We start from the raw sequence: 12947 nt of genomic DNA, 5'->3' as shown, positions 1-12947 counted from the left end.
GGTAAAAAACTACTATTAAATTTTCTGCATCACAGTACATTGCCCTACTTAAACCATACTGCCAATTTCTTTATTATGTTACTTTCAGTTTTTGAAACAAAACATGTTTTAGCTTCTAATTCTTACATACTAGAAATCAGAAATTACATTGAAGAGGAAATATTCAATAGTATTCTTTACCAATGTATGCATGAACTTTTATAATTTCTTAAACATATTTATCAATGTCTAATTTTAGACCTACAATTAGTATTTTCTCCTAGGATATATATTTCATTATTCATATTTTATATCTTATTCTTTGATTTTTTTCCTAGAACATGAAATTTTAGAAGTGCTGATCAATTTACTGCAGAATTTGTTTTGTCAGCAGATGTTAATTTTAGCATTTTGAACTGAAGAAGTAGAGAAAGATAGAAATTTGCTAAATTGTATCATATCACAACATATTTTAATGTAGATTATCAAAGTAAATACATAGGTAAAATAATTCTTCGTGTAGTTTATATTTCTCCTAAAATTAATTTATAAAACTAGTTCAAGGCATTAAACAGAACAAAGTTTCCCCAGATAATGATAAATGGTACTTGCACAGTGGTTTCCATGAATAGGGGATTTAATACTTTGATTCCAAAACATTATTTTTGGCTATGGTAGGTTAATTAAAACGTGTTTTGTAACTGAAAACAAACAAACAATCATACTCCTTAACTCTTAAGTTAAAACCCAGCAAGAAACAGCTATTCCTGAAAAATTAAGATGCCTATAACTTACTTGAAAAAAAAAATAAATCTCTAAGCACAGATTTTAATATTTTGCTGATCAGTTCCCCTAAGGCCTTTATTTTAAAAAATGTTGAGTGGCTTCCTTAAACTTATGTAACTAGTTTGTGGCAGAGTCAGAATAAGACCCCTAAGTTTAATTTACTTTTGCTTTTTATTCTTTCAATCTTCAACTATTTAACACATTTATTTTTAAAAAGTTTAATTACCTATTAGAAAAGAGAACCTTAGATTTTTAACCTACAATGAAGGAAGTGATTACAGTACTATATACTAATAGTCATCTAAGATAGCAAAGCAATGTCATTTACCTTAAATTTACGTCTCTGCTCTGCACAGCTGTTGAAGAACCACAAGTCTGTCTCATGGCTGTAAATGTAACAAGAACAATAATGCGACCAATTTTCATACCTAAACTAAATTAAGTAGATTTGTCATAGGCTAGAAAACTGATAATGTATTTTACAAAAAAATTTTAAAATTTACAGACTATGGAAGTGTGCATGTGTGCATATGCATATGCAAACTTGTGTCTCTGTGTACATGTGTGTTATTAAATAGAGTAGAAGCAATTTAATCTGGAAATTAGTTTCATGAAATTGAAAGCATTACTTATTCTCTTTGGCTAACTTTTCTTTTTACGGACCACTATGGGGATACCAAGCTTAGGAAGTGTTAGGAATAGATATTAATAAGTATCAGAAATCAAGATAAGAGCTTGATTTCAAGATAAGTTATAGTATGTACAAAGTAAACATGTAAAGAAGAAACATCTGGTGATGTTTAGGTTGATATCACCTCCCATTTGCATCACAATCTTTATATATTCTTCATCAATATGTCATTAATCAATGTACCTACTGATTGAACCTATTCAACTGGTGTTTTATGTAATGAACAGAAAATGTAAACATGTTTCAAATACATATATTCAGATACCTGTACATGAAAGTGAAATTACTATACAATTGATACTCAAGCTTGTCAGATGTGATTTTTTCTTTCCATTTTTGTATCAGATAGGCTAATACCTATGCCATCTGTAGCACAAAACCCTGAAAAAATGTAAATGAGAAAGTAATAAATAAATACTAGTCCGCTAGAAATAGACTCTTTACCATGTCACACTTCAAATCTGGCTACCTCTTCTCAACATTTAAAAGAAATCAGTTGAGTGTAACAAGACTTAATATTGTTCTTGTGACTTGAGCCATCAAAACAGATTTTTAAAAAATTGTATTTTTTCAAACTTTATGAAATAGTTCTCCATCAAAACTATATTTTAAGACAAAAAGCACATACTCTCCTTCGGTCCTTCAAAAACGTGGTATGCCTGAAAAAGCACAAATCACCATGATCTATTATCAGCACCAAATACCTAGCCTTTGCAACTGCAGATTTTGAAACATGTTCAATTATCTTTATGAATTTTAAGAAATAATCTACACCAACTCTATTTTCAAAGATTGGTTAAACTCTTAGTGAAGCAGAAAAAGAACCAGACTGTGAGAAAATCATAAAAGTTTTAAAGTGTTAATTTCATACTAAATGGTTAAAATTTTTAACAAAAATATTCAACCCGTTTTTTTAACATAAGTGGTAATAGTGCATGCAACTCACATTAAATAGCATTTGCGGATGCAAGGATAAGCATTTCCTAATATCCTCATTTAACAGCATATGTAAACTAGTATAAAATGCTATTAGGTTTTAAACACAGTCCCAGTAATGTTTATAGTTGCTAAACTTAACAAATATCAAATACTATGAAATACTAAAACTTTAGGCTCACATTATATTAATAGCAGTGTAAACTTTAGTAAACAGCTAAGTCTCATTCACTATTTCTAACTTCTCATTCATAAAAACCTAGGACATTTTGGCATTAGACCTGATTAAAATACAAGATAATGAAAACATGCTATAGTTTTAGAATTTATACAATGGTGATATGTTAATATTAATATGCATCATAAAATACTAAATATAAGTGACACAAGAAAAGTCTTTGTAGTAATGTTTAGCACCTGAAATTGTTAAAAGGTATTTAAATTCCTTTCAATCACCCTTTCACAATACGAATAACATCTGGTACATGAGCAACAATTTCTGATTTTAAAGTCATTAATATTCCTACATTATATGTATTTTATGTATTATCTAAGAAAAGTATGTATATTTTAGTTAAAGAAAGTATCAAATCTTGCCCTCCAATACAATAACAACCCCCCCCCCCAAAAAAGACAAAAAAAGAAAGAAAAACTAAAGCCCAACCATTCTTTCCAGAGATGCCCTGGTAACCAGCAATAAAGAAACTTCTACTGGACTTAGCTTTGGGGAGGAAGGAAGAACTACTTTGTCTACTTTGTCAGAGACATGTTAAAACAGAAGTAGGACAATATGAATGTAGACTTTTTCCAAAAGTCGAAACAATAAACTCCTACCTTTGGCTTATGCAGCCAGCATCTAAGCCCCCTTTGCTATCCCAACAACAGTGCAAAATCTCCCTCTGAAGCCACAGTGAGGGAAACATTTCATGTGCTATCTTCTGTGACTTCTATGTAAATTTTTCTCTGTCATGCAAATGTATGGAGAGGCTGTCCTGGAATTAGACAATTCCAATGGAAAGACTCCAATCACTGGCATTACTTGGGGAGAGATGATGGTGAGGAAAGTGTGTCACCATAAAATTACTGATTAGTTTAAACAAAAGAGTGTGACATTTATTAAAAAAAAAAAAAAAAAAAAAAGAATCTGAAACTCAGGCTGTTTCAATACAACTTTTGCAACCATGGCAGATGTTTGAACTTTAGACTACTGGAACACATCCCCTTTCCACAAATCCTCCTTCTTCCCTCCCACCTCCCACAAATGGGTTTGTACCCAAGAATACATAGTCTCATCTCAAATTTGTCTTGGGACCAAAAATTTAATCCAGTTTTCACATAATAAGTAGTTTCTGGATTGTGTAGATCAGTAGCCTGTAATTCTGTCATACATACTAAGCTTTAGGAGGCCATCTTATATAAGACTTAGTTACTAACCTCTAGGAGTACACCTGAAAATGAAAATAGACAGCTAGGCCATTAAAAAAAAAAAAATCCAAGATTATTTTGGTAAAATAAAGAAACAAGAAAGACCTTACTTTTTTTCAAACTAAGCTTGCCTTATTAGAAATGTACATAGCACATGATGCAGGAAAAAACATTGCTTATCTTTCAACAGAGCTTATAAACATTTTGAAAGATGTTCTCTGTAACCTCAGATTCTACCTTCCAAACATTTAATAATTACACACTAAAAATGTTTCTTCCCCCCAAACAACGTCCTAAGTACTCTGGGTAAGATTATATAAAACAATGGTTATATTACGTAACAAAAAGTTACTTTAAAGGACATACATACTATCAGTTTCACAGGACAAACATAGTGAATAAGGACAACAAACTCCAGAATGTGTTTTTATAACTGTAGCAACAGCAATAACTCCTTGGCAAACTCAAATAGTTTTTTTGGCAACTCTGGAGGTTTTCTGCATTTGTCACTTGGATACAACTGCGGAGGGTTGTCTAAGATTGCTTTGTCTCCTTCCATGCCATCTTACTATGGCTTTGCTTTTAAAGAAATTTCACATTTTACTTTAACTTGTTTGTGAATAAAATTCTGTTAAAATCCCACAAGTGAGTCTTATACAAAACTTCTCAAGCCTACGTTTACCAAACGTGCTTTTTTATATAATTTTTATAATAAGTGGCCTTGTAGACTTCTGAAATCTATGGGAATAGAAATTTTGTTTTCCTTTCAAGAAGATAAAATGAGCTCTCTCTTTGAATTAAAATTACTGACATACAAATGTAAAAATTTTCTGAATATAGACAACTGGGTCTGCACATTTGTTATCATTATGAGCATCTTTTAAAATAAGATCCCAAGGACAAGAATGCTTTACTAACCTGCAGTGGTCTCTGTTTATCACTGCTCTTAGGAGATTTCAATCCACTTGTTTGCTGCTGTAAGAGAAGTTGTCTTGCTGCTTGGAGAGCCTAGAAGTAAAAAGGGAGCAATATCTAAATACTTTGTTGACAGGTAAATTGATTATCAATAACTGATTATTGCTTAGTTAATAGTAAAATGCTTCAATGTATGAGAACCCCTTTCCCATCCTCCTTTCTAGAAAGAATTATCAAGGATCTTCTAATGTGAAATAAAAATTCCACATATCACACATATACAACTTTACTTAAAGTCATGGTGATACATGTAATCCTGCAGGAAATAAAGTTAATTTGTTTAAAGTGCTTAAAGAGGAAAAAATCATAAACTGCATCAATAACCTCATTTCCACAAGGAACTTGTCTTTGAGTGTTCAACTAAAATGCCCACTCCCTTTTAAATTATCATTCAATTTGCATTTTCATATTACAATTTTGAAGCAAAAGCAGTAGACTTCAAGTGTTACCGGAAGCTGTAATTAAATTTGACAAATCAACATCAGATTATCTTGAAAGTGAATTAATAAGGATTTTCACTAAAGATTAAAAACACTTTTTTTTTGTACTTACAATTCAAGGGGAAACCTCTCCTTTGACAAAATAAAGTGCAGTTTTAATGCCAAATAAAATTGAGTGGTTTTCATTTGCATTCTTAGCAAAATCAGAGAACAAAGAAATTACCACTCAACCAATCAGGTTTGTTTCTATGTGTGACAGAATACCAATCAAAATAGAAGATGTTTTCATTTATTTTTATGTTTTCTTTTTCCCCATTCAGGAAAATAAAACTTAACATAAGAAATTAATGTAAGCGTTTCTTTTACAGGAGGAGGGACAGCTTGATGAGTGTATTATATAAACTTATATAAAATGAATGCCATAAAAAACACATATTGAGATGTTTTAAAAGCAGTCGTGTAAACTAAAGGGAAAAAAAACTTTTTAACAGCTTCTACTTTGCAAACTCGTTTTTTTCTCTCAATAACTGAGTTCAATGAACACTAAAGATGAAATTTTTCAGCATATATGACTAAAATAAATCATTGCCCTCTTCTGTTTTTCAGTGTTTTAGAATACGAGGTAAATCCTTCACGATGGGAGAAATATCTTAGATCAATATTCTACTATAATAATTGAGATTCCAAGCTGATAAAAAGTACAATTTTGATTGGAATCAATGATCTGGTTTTTAAGAGAGTTTCTAGTATCCATGACAACAGTTGCTTTGACAAGATGTGCATATGGCATTACACTGCCAGCTGGTGTGAACAATGTTTGAACTACTGCATTGAGATGCTGCGCAAACAGAAAAAGTTGCCACGTCTTAACCCTCAGGGAAGGCAGTCATCCCCTGATCAATTATGAAAAGACAGAGAGAGGGCTGCTACAGTCTGGCTCCAAGCAAGTTTTCTGAGAAGGCAGGCAGACATAGAAACCAGAGTAAACACACTGAAGGCACTAGCACCGTCCCCTAACAACACTGATTTGTCTTCCCGGAGCAGGATCTGGCATAGTTTGTAAAGCACACTTCTTACACTGGGAGACACACTCACTCACAGCAATCTTTTGTGTTTTTTTTTTTTTTCAATTTTTCAAGTAATTAACAACCCAAGAGTTTCTAAGGATGACACATTCCAGTGAACACAGGCAATTTTATTAGAAAGTTCACTTTGAAAAAAAAAAAAAAAAGGAAGACCAAATAAAAAATTCCACAAATACTTTAGTGTCGCAAAACTTAGTTTAAAATATTTCAGTTACTATTCTAAATAATACTGCTCTCCTTTTTTACTTGCAACCTATGAAATAACTCCAAATGACATTTTTCAAGTGGAAATTACTATAGGGTGACAGGCTGTGTTGTGTCTATGTGAAACTCTCAAAAAAAAATCAGTCATCTATTTTCACCTTCGATGCCAAAATTCACTCAAATTTTGCCTAATTTTTTTCACAAGATTGTTTTTTTCCCCTTTGAGTTCATTAGTTTATTTTGTGTACATGGAGCCTTAGTTAGTTTATATTTAATTCTGTAACCATTTATTATTCTTAAAGGACTCTAATGAGCAGATTCAGATTCAGTTCTGAATCTTGAAATCATGAATGGCTGGAACTGAAAGCACTCTTAGAAATCATCTCCTCTGATGCTCTCAGTTTAGCAAATGAGAATAATGAGATCTAGAGTATCAAGTGTTTTGTTCAAGGTCTCCTGCTTCCAGGCCAGAGTGCCATACTGTTTCTGTCCCATCAAAGAAACCATTAGATGACAATGAGTAAAACTCTAGTAAAGGAGACACATGGCACCATGATGAATTATTTTCACCTGCAAAGAGAATATCCATCTATCAAAACCTAAAGGAAAAGCTACAATATAATCTTTCTATGTTTGAATTTGTAAGTGTTTTTGACTGGAACAACTACCACTGAACGTACATTGTTTTTGTGGCTAAGTGTTCCTGCCGTCTTTGACTTGGGTTTCGCCATGTACTCTACCAATACCTGATGGAACTCTACTAAACTCTTCTAACACTCTGATCATCTGATCAGTTATCACAAACAAACTGAAAATTCTAGAGCTAGACACAAGCCTTACCAATTGTTTAGCCTAGGCTTCAAATCCCATAGACAAGTAACTGAAGAAGCAATATGATAATAATTTGATTAAAGTCCAAAGCAGTAGCACAGTTTGGTCAAAATTTCAGGCTCTTGTCCCCCAAGCCTAGGGACCTATTCATTTTATCACCCTGCATGATGTTCATTTGGCTCAACCTAAACAAGTAATCCAATGGAATATGTAACACCCAGTGGCTATAGATAAACACTGGAAAATTAGATCTATTAGATCTGCAGCTCACAAAAATTTCACTGGACAAAAGCATGCATGTACAGTGTTTCTAAAGGAGTAGTAATTATAATGGAGTATGACCAATGGCCAGTTAAAGTTTTAAAGTACCCTGGTTTCCATATACATTTAGAGAAATCTTTAAAAATAGTCCAGGATCACCTTCAATACAAATTCTTATGAAAAAGGACCACTTGCCTATCTCAGCATTCTTTAAGTAGCAGTGGAGACTGCAGTAGTAAACATAGAGGTGGGAAGACAAAAAAACAACTCCATGAGATCAGGATGATTTAAAACTCTCAGGCAGGAATCTTTGGCAGTTTGTGTTCTCACTACAGGCATCACGTGGCATTTTTTATCCCCAGTATTCTGGATACCATTTTAGGACTGAATTTCAATAAACAATTGCTCAGAGATGTTTGGTTCATCTTTGTAATTTATTATTGTAGCGATGCAAAAGATGAAAGATTATGAGAAAGGTACTTTCATCAATAGAAGGTGTTAGGTGTCAAATTACATAAAATATTAATTTGAAAATCACTTGCCCACTTCAATTGGTAAATAGACAAGATAAATTCCAGGGCCAGGCATTAAGTTCTATGAGCTGTTTATATGGTCACACTCTGCAAAAACAAAACAAAACAGGAAAAAAAAAAACTTGGAACAAAAGGCAAGAGATGTTTACAAAATCTCCTTTAATACTGACTGAGTGTGATTCTGGTGAACAACAAGAAAGAGGTTTCTAAGGCAGCCAAACCATATTTAGTTTCCAAAAACACATTTGTTTTGAATTAAGAGTGCACTTTACTTAATGAAGTGATCTAATTTTAGTAAAGTTAAAAAAAAATTAAGGTAGGACATTTTAAAAATTGGAATCAGATTAAAATATCTTGAAAAGATGAATAAAAATCTTTCTAATAGATTAAAGATACACTTTTTATTAGGCTGCAGAGGTGTATGGGAATGTGCAAGTTTTGGGAACTCAGTGCATCTTGCTTTAAAAAATGTGTTACATTTTATGTTAACTAACTCGAATTTAAATAAAAACTTGAAAAATATTTATGCAAAACACCATTTCTAATAGTTACTGTCTAATTTCAAATAAATTAAAATTCTGCAAGAAAAACAAAAGTTCTTATCACCCTTCCACAACATAGTAACTTTATGCTACCTATGGTTCTCATACACAGAGAATAACTCTAGTGAGGAGGTCATTATGAGAATTAATAGTAAAAAAGCTTTGTAATCTGTCATATCAATACTGTTTTCTTCTTGAAGAACACTGAAAACTTTCACCACGACGGTAATTGTTTGAGAATAGTTTAGAAACACCCAGTGAAAACAAAAATGTTCAGTATTCTAATGTTTATAAATAACTTTTTTTCAAAGTAAATATATGTATATTTTGGGAGAAAACAGACATCACTCATATCTCTCCCCATAAAAATAGGAATGCTTAACCTATCAGCCTGTTGCATTTGAGACATTAAAATGAAAAATGACATCTACACCCATTAATATCTTCAATGTATAAACAGCACAGCATGACACATTCTTGAGAGCTGAAGGCTACAAAATCTCTCTGAAACATAAATAACAAAGCACTCAGAAGCATATTTGATGTTGATATTCATCTCTGAGAAAAACACTGCTGCCTAGGCTTCTTATGAAAATAGATGCAGCCCAAATGGATCTCCTGTAATTGGTTTCAGATAGCGAGGTCAGAAGAAATATGATACAAGAAACGATTATGTGGAACAGGCAAAACAAGAATGTTTACACAGGCACTCCCTAGTTATACTGACAAGGGGTGTATACTTTGAGATAACCAGAACCAAAAAAAAAAAAAAAAAAATTGCCAGCAGGACATTCAGAATTTTGCTCCTCATACTCACATGTTTTAACCTTTAATTTATAATGTCTTTAACATGTTACTTTGAATACTGAACATAAAAATAAGTTTTCAAACAGAATTTCATTGTCTAATTATTTTCCCAAGTATGGTTGATAAAAAGTGTATTCGGATCCTTCCACAAAGGATATGAATTCCTATTCTGTTTGGCTTTTCTCCGCATTATGTTCCCACTAAAGAGAATATACTGATAAATGTAATCTGAAGTCTCATAATGCTATTTAATAGAAGAAAATTAATCATCTAATTGTCATATCCTATTTTCAAACAGCAATCTATCAGAGTGAAATTATGCATCTGTAGCTACTGACCTTTCATTTTATCACGGCTGATCCATAATTAGACTAAGTTTGTTGGGAAAAAAACCTAATTGCTAAAAAATATTTTTTTTACAATAATTGTTTTCTTTTTTCTTTTTTTTTTTTTTTTGTTTCACAGTATATCTTACATAAAGTTAAAGAATAAATGTGTGGATATATTGTGTTCACAGCGTGGACTACTAGGAGAAGCTAAGATCTTTTACTTCATGATACTATGATAAGAGTGAGTAATTCATTAAAAGTATCCTATTTACCAACCAAATGTCAGGCTGTTTGGCTCAGCATTCATGATGTAAGTTCAAAGGAAGGCAACAGAGGTACTGAATAAGTGATGGAATGGATTCTTAAGTCATCCTCAGAAGTTCTAACAAAATTCTCAAGTTTCAGATACAAACCCAATATTCCGTATCTTTCAGGATGGCTCCAGACTCCCAGATAAGCTCAGAGACACTTCCACAAAATAAGCCTGTGAATTAATGGTAACTAATGGCTAAGACAGGTTTTGTTTTTTAGGTCTAGAATCATATATTCAGTTTAATGGGATGAACACATTCTCTTCCTTAGAGCTGGCATTCCATAGGCTACAGTAAATAATACTAAGCAGCCTGGTATTCATATTTCTATTTTCTTTCTTATTCTGCTGCTAATAATAATGAATTGCTACTAGAACCCATAAAGAATATTAAAATAATCTATAGCAATATATATGCAATTCCTGTTCACAAATTAAGGAATTCTGTCTAACTTCAAAAGTCCCAAGTATGAAAGGTAAAGAGGAATTGGAACTAATTTTATTAAAATTGAGATTTTTACAGTATTTCTTTATTATGGTACATGTTCCAGGAACTACAATGGTTTATGGGCATTCTCTCAGTTATTTTTTTTCTGCTATAAAATATTTTATTATTTTTCCAAACATACTTTGGATTTAGTTTTTATTTCTCACATACTCACAGTTGCTTTTTTTCCTCATTATGAGGCCAATAACCATCTTTAGTTTGGATATGGACTGAAGGCCTATTACTGCTACATTGTTATACTGTCAACCAGCACACTAGATACTAACTGAAAATACATGCTACTAAGTTATAGTATAATATCTGAAAGTAAACAATTATTTGAATCCTGTATTCTGGATTTCCTCCTCAATTTAATAATAAAATTGCAAAAGAAGTAGAATTTAGGAAAGTATTTGCAAGAATAAAATATATCAAAAATTACTTGTCATTAAAATTTTTTTTACAAGTTCATTCTATGTACCAAGCAAAGAACTAAGCACTACACACTTGTGGAAGGAGGTAGGTGATGCGACATTGTTTTTACCTTCAAAGATTTTGTGTCTAATGAGAAACATTTGGTTTAAAGTCAAAAGGTCATAAAAATGTTTTTAAAACATTTCAGGGGTTCATAAGTTGAAGAAATTACTTTCAGTTGGGAAGCTCACATAAATTTTATGGGGATATAAACTGGGATGAACTTACAGACAAATAGTTCATCTTGTAAAGGTGAGAGAACATGGCCACACCAAGTAGAGGCAAAGAATATATGGGATCATACACACTGAAGAGTAATCTTGGGTAAAGCATGCGCTTAGTTTAGGAGCTAGTTACACATCATGGGAAAGTGGGTTGGAGCTAATTAATGGACATAACTCAACACTCAATGGAAAAAAAGTCTCCATATTATTTAGAAGGTAAAGGCAGATGTTGCTAAATCTACAAACGATGAGATAAGCCTGACAATATTGAGGTCCTGTTGTGAAGGACAGATGAGAAGTGACGGAGAGAATGAGGAAAAGATCAAAGTGTGAGGCAGAAAGACCAGCTGAAAGGGACATGCAACTGTCCAAATGTGAGATAACAAGAACTTCTTTAATTAAAATTGAGCATCACAAGAGGTCCTGTCAAAGTGGAATGGCAGGACTTAGTAACTGGGCATGGAGTAAGGGCTTCTGGGAAGGCGTAAATGATGACTTCAAAATTTTAAGTCAAGAGTAACTGGGAGAATAGCTATTCCACTGCTGGAAATGGGGAACTTAGATTAAAAAACACAGGCTTTAGAGAAAAGATGATGCTGTTTATCTGATGGCAAGATAACCGGAAGATTTCTTTAGTATATACCAATAACACAGAGCTCTAGGTTCAGAGTGACTGGGCTGCAAACAGATACCCCAAAGTAAGAGATTAGACAGCATTTAGGACAAAGGGAAGTATTAGATTGCTGGTGAAGAGTAAAAAGAGGGAGAGGATCTAGACTTGGAGAACATCTACATTTTGTTTAGAGGTGAGAAAGCATAAAGGAAAATAATGCACAGCAACAGAAGTGGAAAGACTTCTAGAAAACTTTGAACATGGAATAACCATGTGACTCAGAGATTCCACTCCTAGGTATATACCCAAGAGAAATGAAGACATATGTCCACATAAACGGTTGAACATGAATGTTCATAGCAGCTTTACTCTTAATAACCAACGGATGGAAATAGCCCACATGTCCATCAACTGATGAATGGATAAAGAAACTGTGGTCTATCCGTATTATCGACTATTACTCAGCCATAAAATGGAGTGAAGTACTGACAGATTCCATAACACGGATGAACCTTGAGAACATTATGCTAAGTGAAAGAAGTCAGTTACAAAGCACACATTGCACGAATCACTTATATGAAACGGTCAGAAAAGGCAACACCGTAGAGACAAAATTGATGAGCGGCTGCCAGAAGCTAGAGGGAGGAGATAAAGCACATTGACCGCTAATGAGTAAGGGGTTTCTTTTTAGGGGGGTGTGAAAATATTTAGGAATCAGATACTGTATGTAAATTATAGTATGTAAATTACACCTCATTAAAACTTATATATTTAAACAAAAGAATTATTATGTTAATTATATCTCAATAAAGCTGGGAAAAATAGAAAATAGTAAAAACAAAAACAAAAAAGCAAAAACAAAAACAAAACTCAAAAAAGAATTATGAAGGGAGAAGCTGAATGGTTCTCAAACCCCAAAACTCAGATGCTAAGGATTAATGAAAGATCTTGTTGATCTGATAATTTGCATGTGACCTATAGGACAGCAGTTTCCATAGGATACTGAAGTATAAAT

General features: G+C 32.7%; 1 protein-coding gene across 6 annotated transcripts in view; it reads right to left on the bottom strand.

Annotated features, from left to right (window-relative positions):
* Positions 1 to 12947, bottom strand: part of FOXP2 (forkhead box P2) — a 546452-nt gene that overhangs the window by 150706 nt on the left and 382799 nt on the right. For 5 of the 6 annotated variants that reach the window (XM_045062894.1, XM_045062893.1, XM_045062896.1 and 2 more), the window contains one exon: positions 4736 to 4825. In XM_045062894.1, coding sequence (XP_044918829.1) covers positions 4736 to 4825 — 90 coding nt within the window. Of the gene's footprint in view, positions 1 to 1093; positions 1152 to 4735; positions 4826 to 12947 lie in introns of those variants that run through there. The other variant, XM_045062899.1, reaches the window with a different exon arrangement.

This window comes from Mustela putorius, unplaced genomic scaffold (assembly GCF_011764305.1).
Source record: "Mustela putorius furo isolate JIRA1106 unplaced genomic scaffold, ASM1176430v1.1 tig00003845_pilon_pilon_pilon, whole genome shotgun sequence".
Taxonomy (NCBI): domain Eukaryota; kingdom Metazoa; phylum Chordata; class Mammalia; order Carnivora; family Mustelidae; genus Mustela; species Mustela putorius.
This window is presented reverse-complemented; position numbering and strand designations above follow the sequence as displayed.